Source organism: Neolamprologus multifasciatus, chromosome 11 (assembly GCF_963576455.1).
Source record: "Neolamprologus multifasciatus chromosome 11, fNeoMul1.2, whole genome shotgun sequence".
Lineage (NCBI taxonomy): Eukaryota > Metazoa > Chordata > Actinopteri > Cichliformes > Cichlidae > Neolamprologus > Neolamprologus multifasciatus.
Genome location: NC_140449.1, coordinates 17369298 through 17388796, shown reverse-complemented (window position 1 = coordinate 17388796; position 19499 = coordinate 17369298). Strand labels below are relative to the sequence as shown.

General features: G+C 40.1%; 1 protein-coding gene across 4 annotated transcripts in view; it reads right to left on the bottom strand.

The window, feature by feature from the left end:
- nphs1 (NPHS1 adhesion molecule, nephrin) overlaps positions 1-17332 on the bottom strand; it is a 47443-nt gene extending 30111 nt beyond the window's left edge. For 3 of the 4 annotated variants that reach the window (XM_085178218.1, XM_085178217.1, XM_085178219.1), the window contains exons 1-3: positions 7718-10312; positions 5347-5541; positions 1895-2017 (exon numbers count right to left, since the gene is read on the bottom strand). In XM_085178218.1, coding sequence (XP_085034344.1) covers positions 1895-2017; positions 5347-5541; positions 7718-7727 — 328 coding nt within the window. In that variant the 5' untranslated portion in view covers positions 7728-10312. Of the gene's footprint in view, positions 1-1894; positions 2018-5346; positions 5542-7717; positions 10313-10455 lie in introns of those variants that run through there. The other variant, XM_085178220.1, reaches the window with a different exon arrangement.
- Positions 17333-19499: the final 2167 nt, after the last annotated feature.

The window sequence follows — 19499 nt, the reverse complement described above, 5'->3', positions numbered from 1 at the left end:
GAGCTTGATAGGATATGGCCATGGTTGACTGGCCAGGGGTGCGGGGCCTTGGGAGCCGTAGTTCAGTGATAGAGAAGTCCATCGGAAACTCATCAGAGACGGTGCTCTTCAAAGGGGATACACAGTTTCCAGTCCCAGTTCAGCACTAACGGGAGATTGAATTCATCAGCTCATTATCAAGCCCCAGATTAGTCACGTATTTTGAATCACTTGAACTGCTGGGCTGGAACAAATAACCCTTTAAGACCAAGGCTGCAGAGAGCTTTTTAAGTCAGTCACTTCACTGATTGCCCTTTGCGACAGCTCATCTACAAATGTCCATGTTAAACAGTCAACAGCTGGGACGTGAGCCCAGGACACTGAATAAAAACACCTGCTGAGATGTGCAGCATGTGGACTCGTATGTGAGCATGTCAGGAACATTATGAAAGAGTCTGTCACGGGTAAATGCTAGTACTAATACTACTACTACCAGCCATCCCTGATGCAACACACTGTTTGGTATAACACATATTTTCATTGTTTTGACAAAGCAGAAAGCGAGAGTTTTGATTTTGTATAAGTGGGCACACATGCAAGAAGCATCTCAGAGGTAATGAATGTGGGAGTCAAGCCTGCTGTGGCTGCAGGTGTAGGCTTGCCGTAGGATATTAAACTGCAGCAGTGTAGAATACTGCCATTCAAGTACAACACTACCCGCCATTTCTCGCGCCAGCCTATTGATGTCAGAAAAACCTGCTCTCTTCCCAGAAGAGAGCGAGGACTCTACAATCGCCACAACCGCCCCTCCTATCCAAACCCCCATCCTCAGTGTCCATGGTCACCAAAGAGAAAGCCTGCAAGCCAAGAGAGAGGGTGAAATTGAGCGGAGGAGAGAATAGGGAGGGGGATGTAAGTAAATGAAGTGCGCCTGGAGAAGAAAGGTTCTTTTAGAGTCCTTTCCTTACCACATATGGGCTTGCTCCCACAAGCAAAAGGGTTAGGGAGAGAGAAACACCGGTTGTTATAGAGTGACTACAGGTGGTCTAATGTAGCTGCACAATAACATCTATTCCATTCCATGTCTGAGAAGGAACTTTTCAATCACTTCTGTTAAAATGTATTCCTGCGCAAGGAAGAGACATGAATCGCCTTGAGGCTTGCTAGAGAAGCCAGGCTGCTCTTTATATTTTCCAGCTGCTAGTTAAAGCCATGGACCCTTCTGGAACATGTAAAGGTGGCATAGCACTTGAATACTGTTTGAAAAGTTTGTAGAATTGTGAGCACAACACTGAAACAACCTTCTTAATATTGTCTAGATCCCCCTTGTGCTAATAAAAAAAGCTCTGAACCCCTGGAGGCTGGGTCATTACCATTGTCAGGTTCCTTGAGCCATTCCTGATCAATGTGGTGGAGTGCATACTGTTCTGCTGAGGGAGGCTACGGCCATTCGGGACTACCTTTGTGTTCTTGGTTGGCAGCAATGCTGGGTAATTGTTATATCTCCAAGTAACAGTCTCATTAATGTGAGGACCCAAGGTTTTCCATCAAAACATTTAATTTTAACGAGATGATCAATATGATTCACTTCACCTGGTGGTACTTTTAATGCTGTGGTTGATCAGTGTATTATTGAATAAAACTGCTACAGTAAACACGCCGTACCAAGGGCAAAGTAACTTGAAACTGTCCTTCAAATGCAATTGCCTTATCTTACACAAATAAAAGCTCTTTATCAATAGAAATGAATATTTAACAGCTCTTTGTATGCTGATTACTGGTCAAGAGGTCACAAATGTTACTGGAGTACTGAGGATGCTCACTGTGCCTTCTAACATGCATTTTGTTACTCGGGGGAAAAAAAGAAAAAAGAAAACATGATTATTATAAGACTCCACAACCTCCCCCCCCTTACTTCGTACGTTGAGCCAGGCCAGCCTGGAAATGATTCCACTGCTGGACTCAGATGAGGTCACTTGACATTCATATTGGGTGTCATCTTCCAGTTGAGCATCTTCAATCTGAAGATGATACTGGCCTGGAACAGAGATGGAGAGATGAACTGTGTTGGAGAGATGCTACATATGTAGATAATTACAAAAAGAATGGATTCATTTTCCTATGGGTCCCCTTCTACTGACTATAACTTGGAAGGTCCTAACATTTATAGTATTTATACATTGATAAGCATTTAGCATTTTTAGAGGCCTTTTTTTTTTAAATTTACATAATGCCAAAATTAACTATCAAAGAGAAACTGACAATGGGTTTAATGCAGAGAGCACCTAATTTTAGTTCTACCAAACGCTTTACAATATCTTCTCATTTACCCAATTACAGACGCTCATACAAAGCAGCTGTAACTAGTAGATCTGAGGTTTTGTCTTGCACAAGGACACTTTGGTACGTGGAGGGTCCAGGGAACAAACCACCACTTGAGCCATGGCAGCTTAGAAATCTAAATGGCAGTCCTGTGCATCAGATCAGTACGATAATATACTCCACTGCTGACATTCCTGTTTGATTTGACTATAAACAGTCAGATTTCTTATTTCTGTAAAATATAAACATTTCACTTGGTGAGAATCTCCAGCTGCAGGCATTTCCATTGACATGCTAGTGGTTGTTTATACTCACAGCATTTTGTTTCAGAATGAATTTCCAGTGTGGTAAATGAAATCCAATCCCAAATTCACAACGGAGACTGAATAAAATGTCTATTAATTGATGCCAGGCAGAATCCCTCACTCTGCATCTCTCTTCTGATAGTGTGGCATGCCAACAGGGCTTGATTTGTTTGATGCATTGCCATAACCTGTGGGGATTAGATGATGTTCAACGTTGGTTTTCCAGCTCCTGATGGCTCACAGCCTACTAATATGTGGAAAATAGTATCTTAGTCTGACAACCACACAGGCCTACAAATACATGTGTCAAGTACGCTGGCAAGATAATTAACACCAACCAGAAGCAATTTTCACATCTAAGTTATCATTGAGTGCAGAAAGAAAGAGACATTGGAGTTATTAATCATATTCCTCTTTCCTGAAATTACTCACAAATAGTCCAATCAAGTTGTAGAGACTGGCAGAGGCTGCAATGAGAATTGGTTATTTGCCCATTACTCTGTATCTATTTCATCTAGGGCCTTTGAAATTTTTGGATACAGTACATCTACATAGATATTATGCCTGCAGTGGAAAATGCCTTCCCTTCTGCAAATATGAATCTGTGCATCAGCCCAGAAACTTTAAAACACATACTATTACATAAGTGGGAAAGGTCAGACCCCAGGGAGAGGGAAAGAGTAGGGGAAATTGTTGATGTTCATGTAAACAACCTTTTTCATCATTTAGTCAGGCACTGTTGCCTGACATCAAGAAGGTTCCTGGCAAGAACCTGCTGGCTGACTGAGGCCTTTTTATGAGTTTGCATCCTCTCCCTGTGCCTGATGGCTTTTCTCTGGGTGCTGCGGCATCCTCCCACAGTCCAAAGGAATGCTTGTTAGGTTGGGGCTGGTGATTCTAAATAAGCCTGAGGTATCGATATTAGCATGTGTGGCTGTCTGTCTCTTGATGTAAACCCTGTGATGAACTGGCGACCTGTCGAGGATGTACCCCCTCTTTTTCCCGTTTGACAGCTGAGGCAAGCTCCAGCCTTTCTGTGCCCCTGAGTTGGATAAAAAAAAATGGATAGATGGAGGGAGGGAGCGATGGATGGATGGATTTTATACTGTATAACAAGATAACAGCAACATATCTCAAAAAGCCCCAGTAAGAGCCTCAATTAATCTCTATGTCTGACTATGATTTATCAGTTTATGATGCTTGCTGATATTAGATAAGATAAAATCTGATTCACTTCTCTCTACATGTGACGTTCATTATTAACATTTTACCTGATTGGCTGGCTGCATACTATTTTCTAGAGTTGTGTTGTTGCTCGTGAGCCATTCTTTGAATACAAAATGAGAAAGACAAACCTAATGCTTTGGTGCCTTAAAAAAGCTGTTTTATCTTTAAGGTTCTGTCTTTACACTGAGAGTTGGTGCACATAAATGGCTGGAATCCTGGATCTAGGCTCATGTCAGTACACATTTACATTACTGCTTCAGCTCGGGGAAACTAAGGGTGCTAAATTTACTATAAGTGCATGCTGAAATCAACGCCGGCCTCTCTTCTATGCGTGAATATGTGATTTCAGTCTTTTTAAGCATCAATAAACATCACTGATGACAATCAGTGAAAACTGGTGGCGTATAAAGTGCAGTCAAGTGTCATCTTAAATGATTTTGCTAGTTCTGTGCAGTGTAAAGTGATTGCATACATCAGTCTGCAGTTTCATTTCCTGGAAAGGGTACCTGCACTGATGGGTATTTTATTTATGACTGAGCCTATGAGTGTTTGACAGCTTGTGTGTGTTTGTGGTCCTTAAATTCATTGTGTACTTCTTTTTTCATTGTTGTGGATATAAAAGGTGGCAAGGTTTTCTAACCCTGTGTCTATTGTGATGAATAATTTTCTCACTAACAGTTAATCAACAGAGAAATATTTTACTCTTCTGAATGTATTTGTGTAAACTCAAGCCATGAATAAGGGCACACACGAGAATGTGCATCATTGCATCCCTTAGTGTTTATGTGTCACTGGTGGTCTCCCACACTGTGCAACAGTGAAGTGCAGCTTGTCTAGTTGTGGGCTGATCAGGAACAGATGCTCTTCTCTTACTCAGGATTGCCTTCTAATTGGCTATTACTTTTTATAGACTGTGGTGCAGATTCTGCAACACACTATATTCTCTGCCACATTTCACAGATCATCTGGCACTCTGTTGCTTTAATTTCTTTTTTTTAATCTTCATGTGCGAGTGACAGGATAAGGGGGTTGTGCGAGAGGCTGTTGACAATCACATCACCTCATCTCACCCCAGATGATACCCCTTTATAATAGCCATAAGGTTCCTGTAACAGCCATGCTTATTGGAGCATCGAAGCCATAACAACAACAACCTCATCTCATTTACTTTTAGAGAAGCCCCCTTGAAGTTGTACCGCTGGGGGCATCTTGACATGACAGTAGCATTTCATAATTAAACCATATAAACTATAAGTCACAACAAAACAAAAAAGTACATGGGATTCAAATTGTGTTACTATCTTTGGGAAATCATATGTTAAAGTGCCCTTTACGCAAATAACACACAGTTCTCTTATGGTTTCATTTTTTTTTATTCTTTGAAAAACAAGGTTTAGGTTTACTAATTTTGGCATCTCTTGAGGTTCTGTTATTATACATGTTTATTTAGTTTTAATAGGTCCATCAAAGCTCAATAGGCCATAGACCATATTCCGTGAGTATCTCGGCTTACCTCTCTCGGGGTTTCCAATCATGCTGTAGCGTGGAAAGCCTGGCAGGCTTCTCTCAGGTCCCAGGAGGAAGCCATCTTTGGCCCACTGCACAGTCCCTGAGGCTCGCAACACCTCACACCTCAACACAGCTGTGGCTCCCATCCGCACAGTTAGATTCTTGGGCTCAGTCCTAAAGGCCTGCTGGGCCCGTGTGCCTGGAAACATTAAAAAAAAAAAGGAGAAGCAGGCGCATTGGAAAGGAAACATGAAAGGGATATGTTGGGATTTCATGAAAAGAGATGGAAAAGAATAAGAGCCGAGTATGTGTGAGGAGTGTGATGAAGGAAATAAAATGAGCAGAAGGAGCATGACAAAAACATGCACCACAGGAGAGCAGTCCTGTGGTCTTTTTGTTTGAGAAGGCATCCCATTGTGCCTGGCCACATTATTCATCTTGGCATATGTTTTATTGATGGGAAACTGCAGTGATACGGCCCTGAAAATGAGTCAATAAAGTAATTACTGCAAATTAAATCCCCCCTCGGCCATGCAGATAGGGTATTGGGAAGAGGAAAAAAACATGGGGCACCAGAGACCTTGTTCACCTGTGGTTTTTCCTCAATGTCGATGTCCCACTAGCTAATTCCTCCTGGGAAGAGTAATGATTATCACTTTAATCCCCCTTGTTTGTCATAGTTGGTGTTCACCATCCTTCAGCCAAGCTCTGAGGTGACAGCCTATGGCGCATTGCACTTGAGTCAGGAAGGTTACGTTAAAGTAGACCACCCACCAGGCTTTTGCACTGGGGCTAAGATTATATGAGTATTACACACAATAGTTTATGAATAAATTCAGTTCAAAAAGCCAAATGCAAGTGCATACTCCAATTAGCGTTTAATATCTGAGCGTAAGTCTGTTTAAACAATGCCCCACAGAGAACCTGATTCCATTGGGCTGTTTAAATCTTGACCTTCATTGAAGCAATGGCCAAGTTGTTTGTGAAGTGCATGCTCTGTTGCATCTGACAACATGAGTGAGAGGCAGAGCTCTCAGATCAAGGCTGAACCAGTCACCTCACGTCAAATATGAAGGGCAAGATTGGCCATTACAGAGGATGCATACAAACAGCCAAACACAGAAGCAAATTTGCATACAGTTTACATAAATGAATAGTCAATAATGATCTACAGTGCCTACTAAAATACTTCCACAATGGATTTTACTGAGAAATAGAAATATCAAAATGCAGCAATACAATTTCATTTCCATGTCCTAAAGTGAGCTGAATTCATAATCGTTAAGTTAAACCAGTTTTATGGACCATACATAGAGCTTTACAGTAATATTTGCATACTGCTCTTTTACAATATAGGTGCAGCTTTTTATCCATCACAGACACATACACACCACATAGACACTTTGGGGGCAGTTTTTGTGGTCTGTATCAAGGACACTTTGGCATGGATGACCTGCTCTATCTCCAAACCACTAAGGCTTTAACCTACTTAAAGTGAGTAGTGTTAGCTAAACTTAGCAAACTTTGGATGTTTCTGTGACGTTACAGAGATGGGTTAAATCTTCTTCTTGTGGACTTGATATTGCACCTTAGCATGTCACACATAAACAAGAGTTTTATCACCAAAGCACAAGAGGTTAATACCTCAACAACAGCAAGCATGTTTGTTGTGGCTTTTTAAATTTTTTTTATAAATGACATTTATATATACCCATAGGGGAAATTAAGGGGCAGTATGGTGACTTATTAGCAGCGGTCATTATCCAAGGGGCAATCTCCAGAGCTAAAAAATTACCCCAATGCTTCTTGTGCCACATGATGCTCGTTACTTTAAAAATGTCCAAATTTACATCTTTAAAAATCTTGTTTACACCCTGGTATAAATAAATAAACACACACACACACAAAAGGTTTTAGCACCTATGGCTAGGTTTCAATATTATTATTATTATTTTGCTAATGCATCCACCTGGATTGATTGACAGTTGTCCTGATACAGGTAGGTGAAGCAGACCGGTTACCTTTTAGGCTTCATCCACTATTTCACGTAACTCTTCACTGTTTGCTGCTGGTGCTTTTTGGAGCATTTTTAATGGATTATGTGACCAATATTATGAGCTGTAGTATGACACAGCACTAGTTTCTGCTTCTGCAATGGTGAGTAAAATTCTAATATTTTATTCATCTCTTGCTTAACACTAATAATATGTCTATACAATTTATGAATTTAGCTTGCTAACCAAACTAGCTAGCATCAGGTGATAAACTAGCAACCAAAACACCAACACATGTGACGTCCTGGTGCCTGAAGGTAAGAGTTCAGTTCAGTTTTTTTTGACATTCTGTTGCAAAACAGCTGTAAAAACAGTTCTCACCAGCCAGCATTTGTCCATTCACCCCTTCAGCAGATGTGGAATAACGTTTGTATTCACGTGCAGTCGTGTTTTTGGTATTCTGATAGAGTCAGGTATTTATGCTTTGTTTTGTTCTTCACCTCCTCCTTCTCCTCTTCTTGAGGGAAATATTTTGCTTGTGAAATAGTCTGGCTCGAGTGTCAAGGAAGGCGGTAGGTAACCAGACTCAGAAGGCATTTTGGGTTCCCCCATTATTACCCCCATTATTTGTGAAACTTAAAACAAAACTCTCCCAAATAAATTAACTCATAACAGGAAACAAAGAGCACACAGACTAAGCAACACACCTCACCTGTCAATTCCCCTTCTGTTAGTGTAGCCAGTACCACAGTTTAAGGTGAGAAATCTACAACTCAACACAAATGGCTGAGAATCACATAAAGCTCACTCCTCTCCTGATTAACTCATTTACACAGCTAAATGCTCTATGTAAGAAAACTATTAGGACAAATCACTTGATAATCCTAAAAACTAACAAAAGGAAACATTCCTGTGCAAAAAACTCCCCTCTTCTTGGATTAACCTGGTGATGTCAGACATGACATCATCAGCACTTTAAAAGTCAGGAAACGCTGGAGGGATTTGGGGGGATCTTTCCCACACCTGACCTACATGGATACTCAGAACAAAGAAACAATGGAAGAATATAAATGAGTTAAATCTGCGACATAATAAAATATAACGCAACATGTGACTAACTGTTTGCTTTAATCTGCTGAATGTTTGAGTTTGACTGCAACATAATGGTTACACAAACAAACCTAGGTATAATAAGTAAAGCAATGTTACTTTGGCAATAGCAAATCACAGCAAATAAACATATGTAGAGAATAATGTGCTTAATGTGTAAAACGTTCATACTTACAGTATGAGACAACTGAAGAGTCCAACTGCTCATCCACTTTGCCACATAGGTGTTTGCAAGTGTAACCCACATTTCCATACTTATTTTAATGTTGTAAGTTAAAGTTATTCTTTGCTGTTAAAGAGCAACAATATTTCTTGTTTAGGTGACAGATGTACCTCATATATCTTTGTTCTTTAATTGTGTTTGGTAAATTCCATGAACTGGAAGTCATTTGTCACCATGGAAACATGATGTGACTTTCACTTAGTGTTATTTACTTTCTTTATAAAGTATTTGATGACAAAAAAGCCGACAGTTTAAAAGAATTGTGACAATGGAACAAAAATCTTAAACAACTCCCACCTAAGCAAAGTTACAAGCCACATTACAATTTAGTCAATAATAACATAACATTACTCTGGATGAAGAACTAATTCCCTGTGAATAAGTTTCCCTTATGCCCTGAATAAATCTGGTGGAAAACTGGTTGTAATATAAATTGTCCATCAGCCAAAAACAGGGAAAAGATTTAACCAATGATGCTCTACTTGATTAGGCAAACAGAAGAGACAGTGGAAATTTTAAGAGTAAGTCCTATACACCTATAGGAGACCTTACCTTACTATAAACCATGATGATGATCCTCAAAGGAGAAATGCAATCTAGTTCTTGCATATTTCTCACACTTACATTTTTCAGATCAAACAAATTTTAATATTAAAAAGACAAGCCGATACAAAATGCAGTTTTTAAATGGTGATTTCACAAGTCTGGGGGATCATCAAGATATTTTTTTTGTCAAATATGAGACAAGCATTTGTGTTCTTTTTGGTCAGCAGTGGTTTTCACCGTGCTCTGGATGCCATTTTTATTCAGTCTCTTTCTTGTTGTTGAATCATGAACTCTGACCTTAACTGGTCAAATGTGATCTGCAGTTCCTTAGATGCCGTTCTGGGTTCTTTTGTGACCTTCTGGATGACTCGTCCGTGCACTCTGGGAGTAATTTTAGTAGAGTTTCACTACCCTTCCAGGTTTTCTTGATTTGTGGATAATAGCTCCAAACCGTAGTTTGCTGGAGTCCCAAAGCCTTAAAAATGCCTTTGAACCACTTTCCAGACCGATTGATGTCAGTGAGTTTGTTTCTCATCATTTTTTTAAGGTCGCGGCAAGTCATCTTGCTCTTTGAGATTTTTAAACTTCACTTTGACAGACAGGATCTGTTTAAATCATTTCTGGATTCAGCAGGTCTGACAGTAATCAGGTGGCTATTAAAACTGAACTCAGCTTTCTAAAAAATGTGGTTAATTGCAGTTAATTCATGATTTAATAATCAGTTACTTTTCACATACACCCATGTAGGTATGGATGGCTTTTTTCTGTAATAAATGAAATCTTCAATTAAAAACTGCAGTTTGAATTTGTCTAACATGGAAATTTGTTTGATTATCTGAAATATGGAAGTATGACAGATATGGAAAACAATAAGAAATCAGAAAAAAGCCAAATACCTTTTTACAGCACTATATAAGACCCACAGTAAATCAATTATTGCTGCAGAAAACATGGCAATTAAGGCAAGATTTTCAACGTGTAAGGTGAAGAGATCACCATGAGATTAAGGTTGTACAGTGCTTTACTTACTGTACACTCCTATTTGAGGCAGGTTGAGAAGGTGACCTGAATGTATCACCGACGTTATTCTGTTTCAGTGAAAATTAAGACTTCAAAAAAGTGCTCTGGCTAGTCAACAGAGCACTGTTCCCAGTGCTCTGTTGACTAGCCAGAACAGGGAAGGGACTTGGAAAGGCCACAGTTACTGTAATAACTCCACGGTGACATTTGATTCTCTTACCCAAGATAAAACAGAGAAAGGGTAGGACTGCAGGAGACACAATCCAGGCTGACAAGAAGTCCATTTCACCGCTGACACCTGACCTTCAACAACCCTGGAACAACCATTTAAAAAAAAAAAATCACAAATGACATATACACATCCACTACAGGCAGACATTAGGTTAGAAAGACAAGATGGGAAGGATTATTTTTCTTTCCATATTTTGTCATATTTTGTGAGTGTTTATGTGTCGACATGATTTGATTTGCTGACAAACTATTTTTTAACATATCATTGTTTTGTAACAGTCCAGCACATGTTTACAACTCCATCTCTGCAGACTTCCAATTGATCATTCAGTTAATCAATGAATCATTCATAGTTCCATTAAAGTGGAACTTAAGGCATTTAAAGGCATCTGGGAGTCTGGTTCTAACTTTAATGGCGTTTAATGGTGAAAACCTTTTCTTGAGGATACACTCTTTGCAGTGTGTTTCAAATGAGAAAATGCAGAGGAACATTTTTGTTGAGCTAGAGTTAGTCTTGTGATGAGTATGAAAGTGTGCACAATTCCCTTAAGGCCATACACATATTTGTGATTAGTTGCACTAAAGACCTCTGTGGCCTCTGCAGCATTTCTCCTGGCTTTTCTTAAAGAATCAGCTTTGGGAGCAAAGAATGGAAGATAAAGGACCTTTCTCTCACCCTCCGAGAGCTGATTTTTAAACTTAGCCTGTGGAAACCAGTGTATACATGGGACGCACAAAAAAATGGAACAAAAATGTCCTTAGTAGTGATCTAAATTTCACTAATATAAATTTAGAATTTGTATTAAATTTATATTAAATTAAACCACTATCACTTGATTTATATAGCATAGAAGCTGCCTTACCCTATAAAGTAAACTCTCCATAGCTTTTTGCATAAAATGGTTGATACAGTACTGTAAAAAAAATCTTAAAAGACCCCTTATTTCTTTATTTCTTCCAAGGAGCCAGACATTCTTGTAATTTTTAAGGTGGTCTTCAGCAACAGTCCTCCAGGCTTTTTGAAGCTGTTTCTCTCTGGACGTTGGCTACTTTTTTGCTTATTGACCAGTCCTGGTGCCTGTTGCAAAATTTGTTCACATTTGTTTAGTCGAAACTATGACAAATGCTAAAGATAACACAGGCATAAAATTTTATTTTTGCACCAACAAGGTGATTCCCAGTAGACTATGAGCCAAAAACTTGGCATGTCTTGGCATGGTGTGGAGGTTATCCCTAAAAATTTGAAGAAAATGGAGCGTTGGAGGACAAAAAGTAAAGTACTGTAGGTGCAAAAAATCAAAACCAAAAACCAAAAACCAAAAACAACGAATTGTATCTTAAGGTCAAGGCGTTAAGATATCGGAAAGACCTGACGTAAGAAATAGATAAGGTATATCTGGCCCTTTCATTAATCCGTTTACTGTGCACTGAAGTCACATCAGAAATGGCCTGAATGGACGGGTGGCTTCCAAGAAGCCGTTCTTAGTAATTAAACTGGAAGAAAGAGGTATGCCAAATTACACAAGAACTGGACTAAAAATCAGTGTCAACAGGCCTGATGAAATAATGAATCCAAATGAAATTTCTAGTTTAAAATTTTATCGATATATACAGAAAAGGTCCGGAGCGAGTGTTTATAGCTATCTGTAAAACATGGTGGAGGCTCTGTCAATGTTTAAGATAAGCCAATGCTGTTGGGGATTTTGTCAAAAATTATGGAATTATGAACACAGAAAAGTGCCATCAGATTTTGATCCACCATACAATACCATCGTTTTTCAGCATGACAGTGATCCCACAAACACACTGCAAATGCAGTAAAAGCACATCTGGATTGAAAAACTACACAGAGTGGAACAAAAGTAGCCAACATCTAAAGAAGAGCTTTGAATGCCCTTTATTAAGTCTAAAGAATTATTTCTGGAGACTAAAAGAAATCAGACTAAAAGATGTGTTAAAGATGGACATACAAAGGCGGCCCTACCAAATGTTGACTTTCAGTCTTGTTAGAATGATATAACCTCTGTTTTTGCTTTATATGTTGTAATTCCATTTGTATATATACATATTTCAATTTCAAAAAATATCTGCACATATTTTCCATTTCCTAGAAAACTATAAAGAAACAAGAAACACTCAGAGAAAGCAAATATTCACCAAGGCAACTCCCTCTCTGAGCAGTATTTACTTTTAATGGAATAGTGTTGCATGTTGTATATGTTCATTTAGTTTTCTTTTTAAACATAAGAAATTTGTAGGGCAGTACAACTGCATTAAGGGTAGCATGTTTACTCTGATTACACAGACATTATGTAGAAGTAGGTAATGATAATGATAGTGGGCATAGATTTATAAATAAATGGACATCAAAAAACTTGAGCTTATTTTATATTTTACAACAGTAAAATACTAACTAACTAGGAACCTCATTCTCTTTGTCTTGACAATGCTTTCTTTAAGGATATCATGCATTTTGGAAATAAGGGCAGATGTGAAAAGTAAGAGAGCGATCAGAGGTCAAAAACAACATGATATTTGGATCCGAACTATAATGTGATATTTAGGCTACGTCCACACGTACACGGGTATTTTTGAAAACGGAGATTTTCCGTTTTCGTTTTAAAAAATAATCCCGTCCACATGTAAAGGCAGAAATGAAGGAAAACGCTGCTAGGAACATGCCAAAGCAACAGGTGGCGATATATTCCTAACCGTGCAGAAATGTTGGCCAATCAGAAGTCTCGAAGCCTCGGTGGGAAAAAGTAAACAAAGCTGGGGCATAGAAGCAGAACCAAGCCGTATGTGTGGAGGGACAGTAACTGTGTGTGTATATGTAAGCATTTAAACACTGCACAGAGTACAATTAACAGTAACAGTATTGTAGAAATTCATTTCACCAAAACAATAACGTGGCGCACAGTGTGACGTCAAAAAATGCGCACACCTTTGACGCTGTGTTTTCTCCGTTTTTCTCGTCCACGCGTAAATGCAAAAACTGAGTTTTCAAAAATATCCACCCTGGCCGGAGTTTTTAAAAATCTCCGTTTTCAGTGACCAAAAACGCCGTTTATGTGTGGACGAAAGGTGCAAACGCATAGAAAAATCTGCGTTTTCAAAACTACCCGGGTACGTGTGGACGTAGCCTTAGACTCCTCATATACCAGCGTATCATTTCCAAAATGCTGCCAATAAAAACAAAGACTTTTAAACATACATTTAAAGATAAAATACATTTTATGAAAGTTTGACCTTATTTGACTCCGAGGAAAAGGTCAAAGATCCAAAGTAAAGGGATATTTAGATGCCCCATATAAGAATCCCTATATACCTATATGCTGTCAATACAAACAATGGTAGTAAGAAACACAGGTTTAAATACCATCTTTATTTTAATTACCTTCAGGTCAATCTACTGACCTTGAAGGAGAGCTCAAAGGAATACTTTTCATATGTATTGACTGTATATGTTGAATACGCAGAAACTTGTAAAACTCATAGTTTCTAAGGCTTTCTGTCAGTTTTTGACCAATAAACCATTAGGTTGGCCTTGAAGACCTTTGTAGATGTAAGCTACATTTTAATGGATTTGATCAGGATTCATTCAAAACTTTTTGACTTCATAGAGAGAATGACACAGACACAAATGTTACAGCAAACATAACGTTCTCAATGGGGATCATGAGGGTTAGCTCAGGACTTTTGAATATTGCTGTGAGTCAGAAAATCTCCATATGAGTTGTTGTAAATGTTGAGGTAAGAGTACATACAGAGTGTTCTGGTTAACACTTGTATTGGCACAGTCCATTAAGATAGTCAATTTGTATGTCAATTAGAGTGTGCATTTGGATATTTTCTCCAGATAAATGAGTATAGAAATGCGGTCCACTTTCTGCTTCGTGGCATACTCCTGTTGTGAATGGTGACAAAAGAACATTTTAGAAATTAATGGCATAGGCAGTGCTGTGGTTCCAAGCCAATAGCATTCAATATTGTGGATACAGACTTGAGTTATTTGACCTGGAAGAGAGCTCTGTGGATTTTAAATCAGTATGTAATCACTTCTATGTATCTGCTGCAGGAGTGGAACAAATAATAGTGATTTACTTAATTGAAAACTAAACATTTTCTCATCTGAACAGACAAAATGAATTGGAGGCAATAGCTTTTTGACGCATCTTCCCTGAGTCGATTAGTTGCACTCCAACAGGCTTTGATAAGAATTAACTCACACTTAATTATTTTTTCGCTCTCAAAACATTAGTGTATTTCAGAGCCCCAAGTATACTCTTTGAACACACAAGGGCAATTATTTCCCTCTTCAATTAATAGAAAATCTTTCTGAGGTTAAAAATGCCCTTCTTCTCTTTATCTCTGCCTCGTGTAGGTAAACACAAAGACAATAATTTCCCGGCTTCTTCTTAAGATTTTGTCTTCACGTGAATGGCAATTTAGCATTTTCCATCTCCCGATAAGCACTGGATTCCGTTCATTTGTCACCATACAATTAGAAATGCCAAAATCTCATCTCTACCGTTGGGATTTAGGCCTCAAACATCAACCATTTCCTGTGAGGAGGAGAAATGTTTGTGCAGCACAGAGCGGTTGCTGTTGGCCTCGTGAGTCACCATTTTCATTGGGATTCTTAATGAAAGCAGACACAGCCTGGCTGACCTCCCCACATTCCCATTACCTAGTCAAACAACCACCTTAATTGCCTTAAAAATACAGCCAGTCGCAAGAATGCTCATTAAATGATACATGTTGATTTCCTTTGTATGCAAAAAAAAAAGTGCGACGGTGTAGCATTTGCAGAATAACTGTAACGTGTCATTCAAAATGTGGCATTAGATAAATACCAGACTGAATGGCAATTTAATTTGTCTTCGACTATAAGAAAGAGACATATTTTACTACTGCAGCACTCAATTGGTTCGGTGTTTTTTCTCTTTTTGACCTTGTTCTTCTCTAGCTTCTTACAAATGCAAATTAGAAAGTTTGATTTGAAATTTGATTCGCTTTTAGAGACAACGCTGCCACTCTCCCCGCAAGGACATTAGAGGTAGCTGAACTATTCAGCGTGACCCCGACAGGTAGATTTTTAATGGCATCTTTCATAACATCATCAAACGACTCAATACACTCAATCCTAGACCAATTTAACATAAAACCCCATGAAATCAGTCAATGCGCAGAAAATGAAGTTTCAACCTCCATGCAGCCATCCATTTCAGATGTGGTCATACATCTTAATGCCAACCTAAAGTCTTACCAATCTCACCAATTGCCTGTGGGTACAATTACTGTAGCTTATAGAGGCTGTCTTGTGAACTATTACTGCTTCAGCTCTGAGTTGCTGATAAAGAGGGCTTCTAAAAGATGTGGATTAGATTATCAACAGAATCTAATTACATCTAAATCCTCGACTTCCCATTTAAACATGGCATTTTATAAGCAGTCTGATTAGAGCAGACAAGCTAAATCATATCAGCTTGGCCAATACACACGCACAGTCCAATTTCAAAGCACTCAAGTAAACACTTGCTTTGTTTCCGGTCCCTTTGGCTCAAAGTGTTCAAGTTTACTGGATTACACTGACTTCGTTACACAAACTGACACACCTGCTCTCCCCAGGAAAGTTGAGAGACAGAGAGGCAAAGCCTTCTTTCAACCCTCACCAACTCAGGCACATCTGCCTGCCTAGGGTACACAGAAAAAAAATGAGGCAAGCACACAGACACACAGAGAGGGCGTACCTCCTTCTTAAAAAAGCCAAGAACCTTTTGAATAGGTGTGCGAATTTGCATGAGAGAAAGGGAGCCGTGCTTACCTGTTGAGTGACGCAAAGGCTCAGGAGCGTCTTTTTGTCTTCCTGATCTACAGATGACTCTCTGAACACAAGTGAGCCTAGGAGATGTTAAAGAATGCCAATGGGACTCCCCCATCTCTCACTCCTTAGTCTAAGACAGAGGCAAACAGATAAAGAGAGGGAGAGAAGCAATAGCGCGGTGTGAAGAATGAAGGGAGTTGTGTATGAGAAGTGTTGATGGAGGTGCTTCGAAGGGGGTCAAGTCAGCCGTGAAATAAATGTCAGAAAAACAATAACAAGGTTACAGCTGGCTTAGCAGTTCTAACATTTGTCTATGTTTAAAGCTCCACAATGATAACTGACCACTTGTAATGTTGAAGGACCTCTGGTTTATTGAATGAATAAAAGCGGTAAAGTTATAACAGCTTGATAAAGCTGCAGTCAGCCAGAAATCTGAGGCGCATGGATGTAGCTTCTTTTTTGCTCTGCTTTTCTCTGGAGCGTTCATGGTTCCCATTATTTAGCATTACAGTGTGCATGGGTTGAAAGGAGCAGCGCAACCCTCAAAGATCCAGATGCAACATGGATGTCTTTACAACTGCTAGTTTGTAACATTTATGCTCATACATAATGAATGGAATAGAGACTATCCACACGGCTGTATTTCCTGTATTCAATACTCCCAGGCTGATCTGCTCTATTGCAGAAGTGGAGAAAGAGAGGGGCTGCAGAACTCACTTTAAACACAGATTTTTTTTCTTTATTTTATTTTTACTTTTGATTTTTTTTTCTGACTCTTGCCCCTTCACCCCCACCCACTCCTTTTGTCAATTATATACTTCCAACTGAATGGTCGCTGGAGAACACCACCATTTGCTCAGTGGAACATACTGAAAGCTCTTCTAGTAAGGCAACTCGAAGGTCATGTTGATTTTCCATGTGCATGTATTTTTCATTTGATCTGCTGATAGTCCATACATGTGCTGTGAATGCATGTACCAGCTATTTGCTCAGTATAACCACAGAAGCACTTGCACAGCTGCATTTGTTATTGCAGCACGGGTCAGTCATGCAGTGATGACAATCCAGCCACTGTCATTGAGAACAGTGCAAAGACTTCCACATACATGGCAGCACATAATACAGAAAGAGTGTTCTATAAATTTGGCAACTGTAGCCTTATGTTATGCTGCACAGTATGCTATGTGTACTGCATATGTCTCTGTGTTTGTGTGTAGGTCATGGAGTGCGCGTGTGTGTGTGTGTGTGTGTGTGGCCCAGATGTTAGCAGCTGGCTTGTGTATTTGATGCTGGCCCCACAGACAGTCATTAAGCCCAGCAGCCCAGGGCTAGAAGGTTAATTCCCCCGCCTGGAGGGGTCTGTTAGGTGGGAGGCAGGAGGAAAAGGAGCGGAGGAGGTGGAGTGTGAGGTGGAGAGGGTGGTGAGGAGGCGGGGGAGCAATGGGAGGCGAGGGGGCTGTGAAGCTCAGAACTCAGTTCACACAAACAGCACTGTCAGCAAGACTGGAGCAGCTCTACTGCCAGACGAAGAAAGGGGAGGGAGGGAGCTGGGGCCTGACAGAGAGGTAAGGAAGGGAGGGAGGGAGATGGACAGAGGACCTTAAGATGAATGGTGAGAGGAGGGGGATGCAAGGAAGAGAAGGGAAATACAGTAAGGGGGCAAACAGAATTCATGTCAGGGAGTTGGACAGGCAGAGGGGGAGATGAAGGGGACATGAACGAGCAAGGTAATGGAGCGGGAGAAACGGATGGAGGAAGGAGGCCGAAAGATACTGTAAAATGGGCTGTGGAGTGATGAATAGAAGACTAGAGAGGTGCAGAGGAAGGGGGGAGATGGGCGGAAGGAAGGCTGACATGAAGAGTTGTTTTGAAAACCAACAGGAAGTCTACTGACTCAGACCAGTGCGTCAGGGAAAGCTAGGAGGAAGATTAATCAAAGAAAGCAATAAGAACTATGGTGAAAAGCAACACAATATGTGAAAAAAGGAAAGATAGGGTCATGTCCAGGAGATTGATTCAGAGACGGAAAAGTAGGAGTCTGGCTGCATGTGATATTTTGGTGTGTTGGAGATTTTGTGCTGTCCGTTAGGCGTGTGTAGCATTTGTGTGGTGGTGGCTGCTCAAATTCTGTCTCTTGTTACTATAAAGACAACATGTTTTAATGGCTTATTACAAAATGAATATGCAACATGGAGCCAGTGGGTAACAGATTAATTGCTCACAGTGTGATCCCCACCAGTAAGAGGTTTTAACCGGTTCAGTGTCCAGCGTTCAAGAGAAGCGGTTAATTAAATAAAGAGAGGCTTCAATAACTCTTTAAGACTTCTGAGGAATCTGAATTTTTTTCACTGAGTTGGACGGTTCTACATTCACACTCTGCATTAACGACAACTTTCTGACCTGATGATCTGATTGGAGGCCCAGCTTCTGTTGCCTGCCACAGTACAGCTGCCATATCAGTGATGATTCTGTGTTCTAAATCTGCAGACAAGGTCAACATGCCCCCCCCCGCCCCCCCCCCCCCCCCCCCCCCCCCCGGCCAATCTGGCTCCTAGTCGACCACAGGAAGGAGATTTAACAGGCAATAGCAGACTGAGAGCATGCACTCCACAAACCAGAAATGACAATTATAGGCATCACTAAAACAGCAGTAGCAAACAGAGATAAGAGGACTTTCAAAAGTCTGACAGTGATAGTTGCTTAATCCCCTTCAGCAGCACTTTCTCCAGAAGTCTTTTATGACGACGTCTGAATAGAGACATGAACCTTGTCTCCCTGCTGGCAAGTTTGCAAAGCTTTCTCTCTCAAGTTGCTGTGCTTTGGTGAACCTGTAGACCAAGCAACGCTAGAGCATGTGGACGGACATGTATCAGGGTTAAGACAGATTTGGAAAAACCCAATTAAACACACCAGTACACTCTTTGCTGCCCTCCTTCAATCCCCATCCCTGTGTCCCTATTCATGTTGGCACTGATATGGAGTTCAGAGCTCGGCATGTGTGTATGTTCAAATGTGCGTGTATGTGATGGGATGGATGGAGAGGCTTGAGAATACCAGCTGCAGTGTCCAGATTGGGAAGGGATTAATTCCCAAATCTCCTCCATTTACCTCAGCTGCCTAACAAGCTCCAGCATAACCATGCTAACTCCCAGACGTTGTGACTTTGATTCCACTGGTAATAACAAACAACAGACACTGTTGACCAA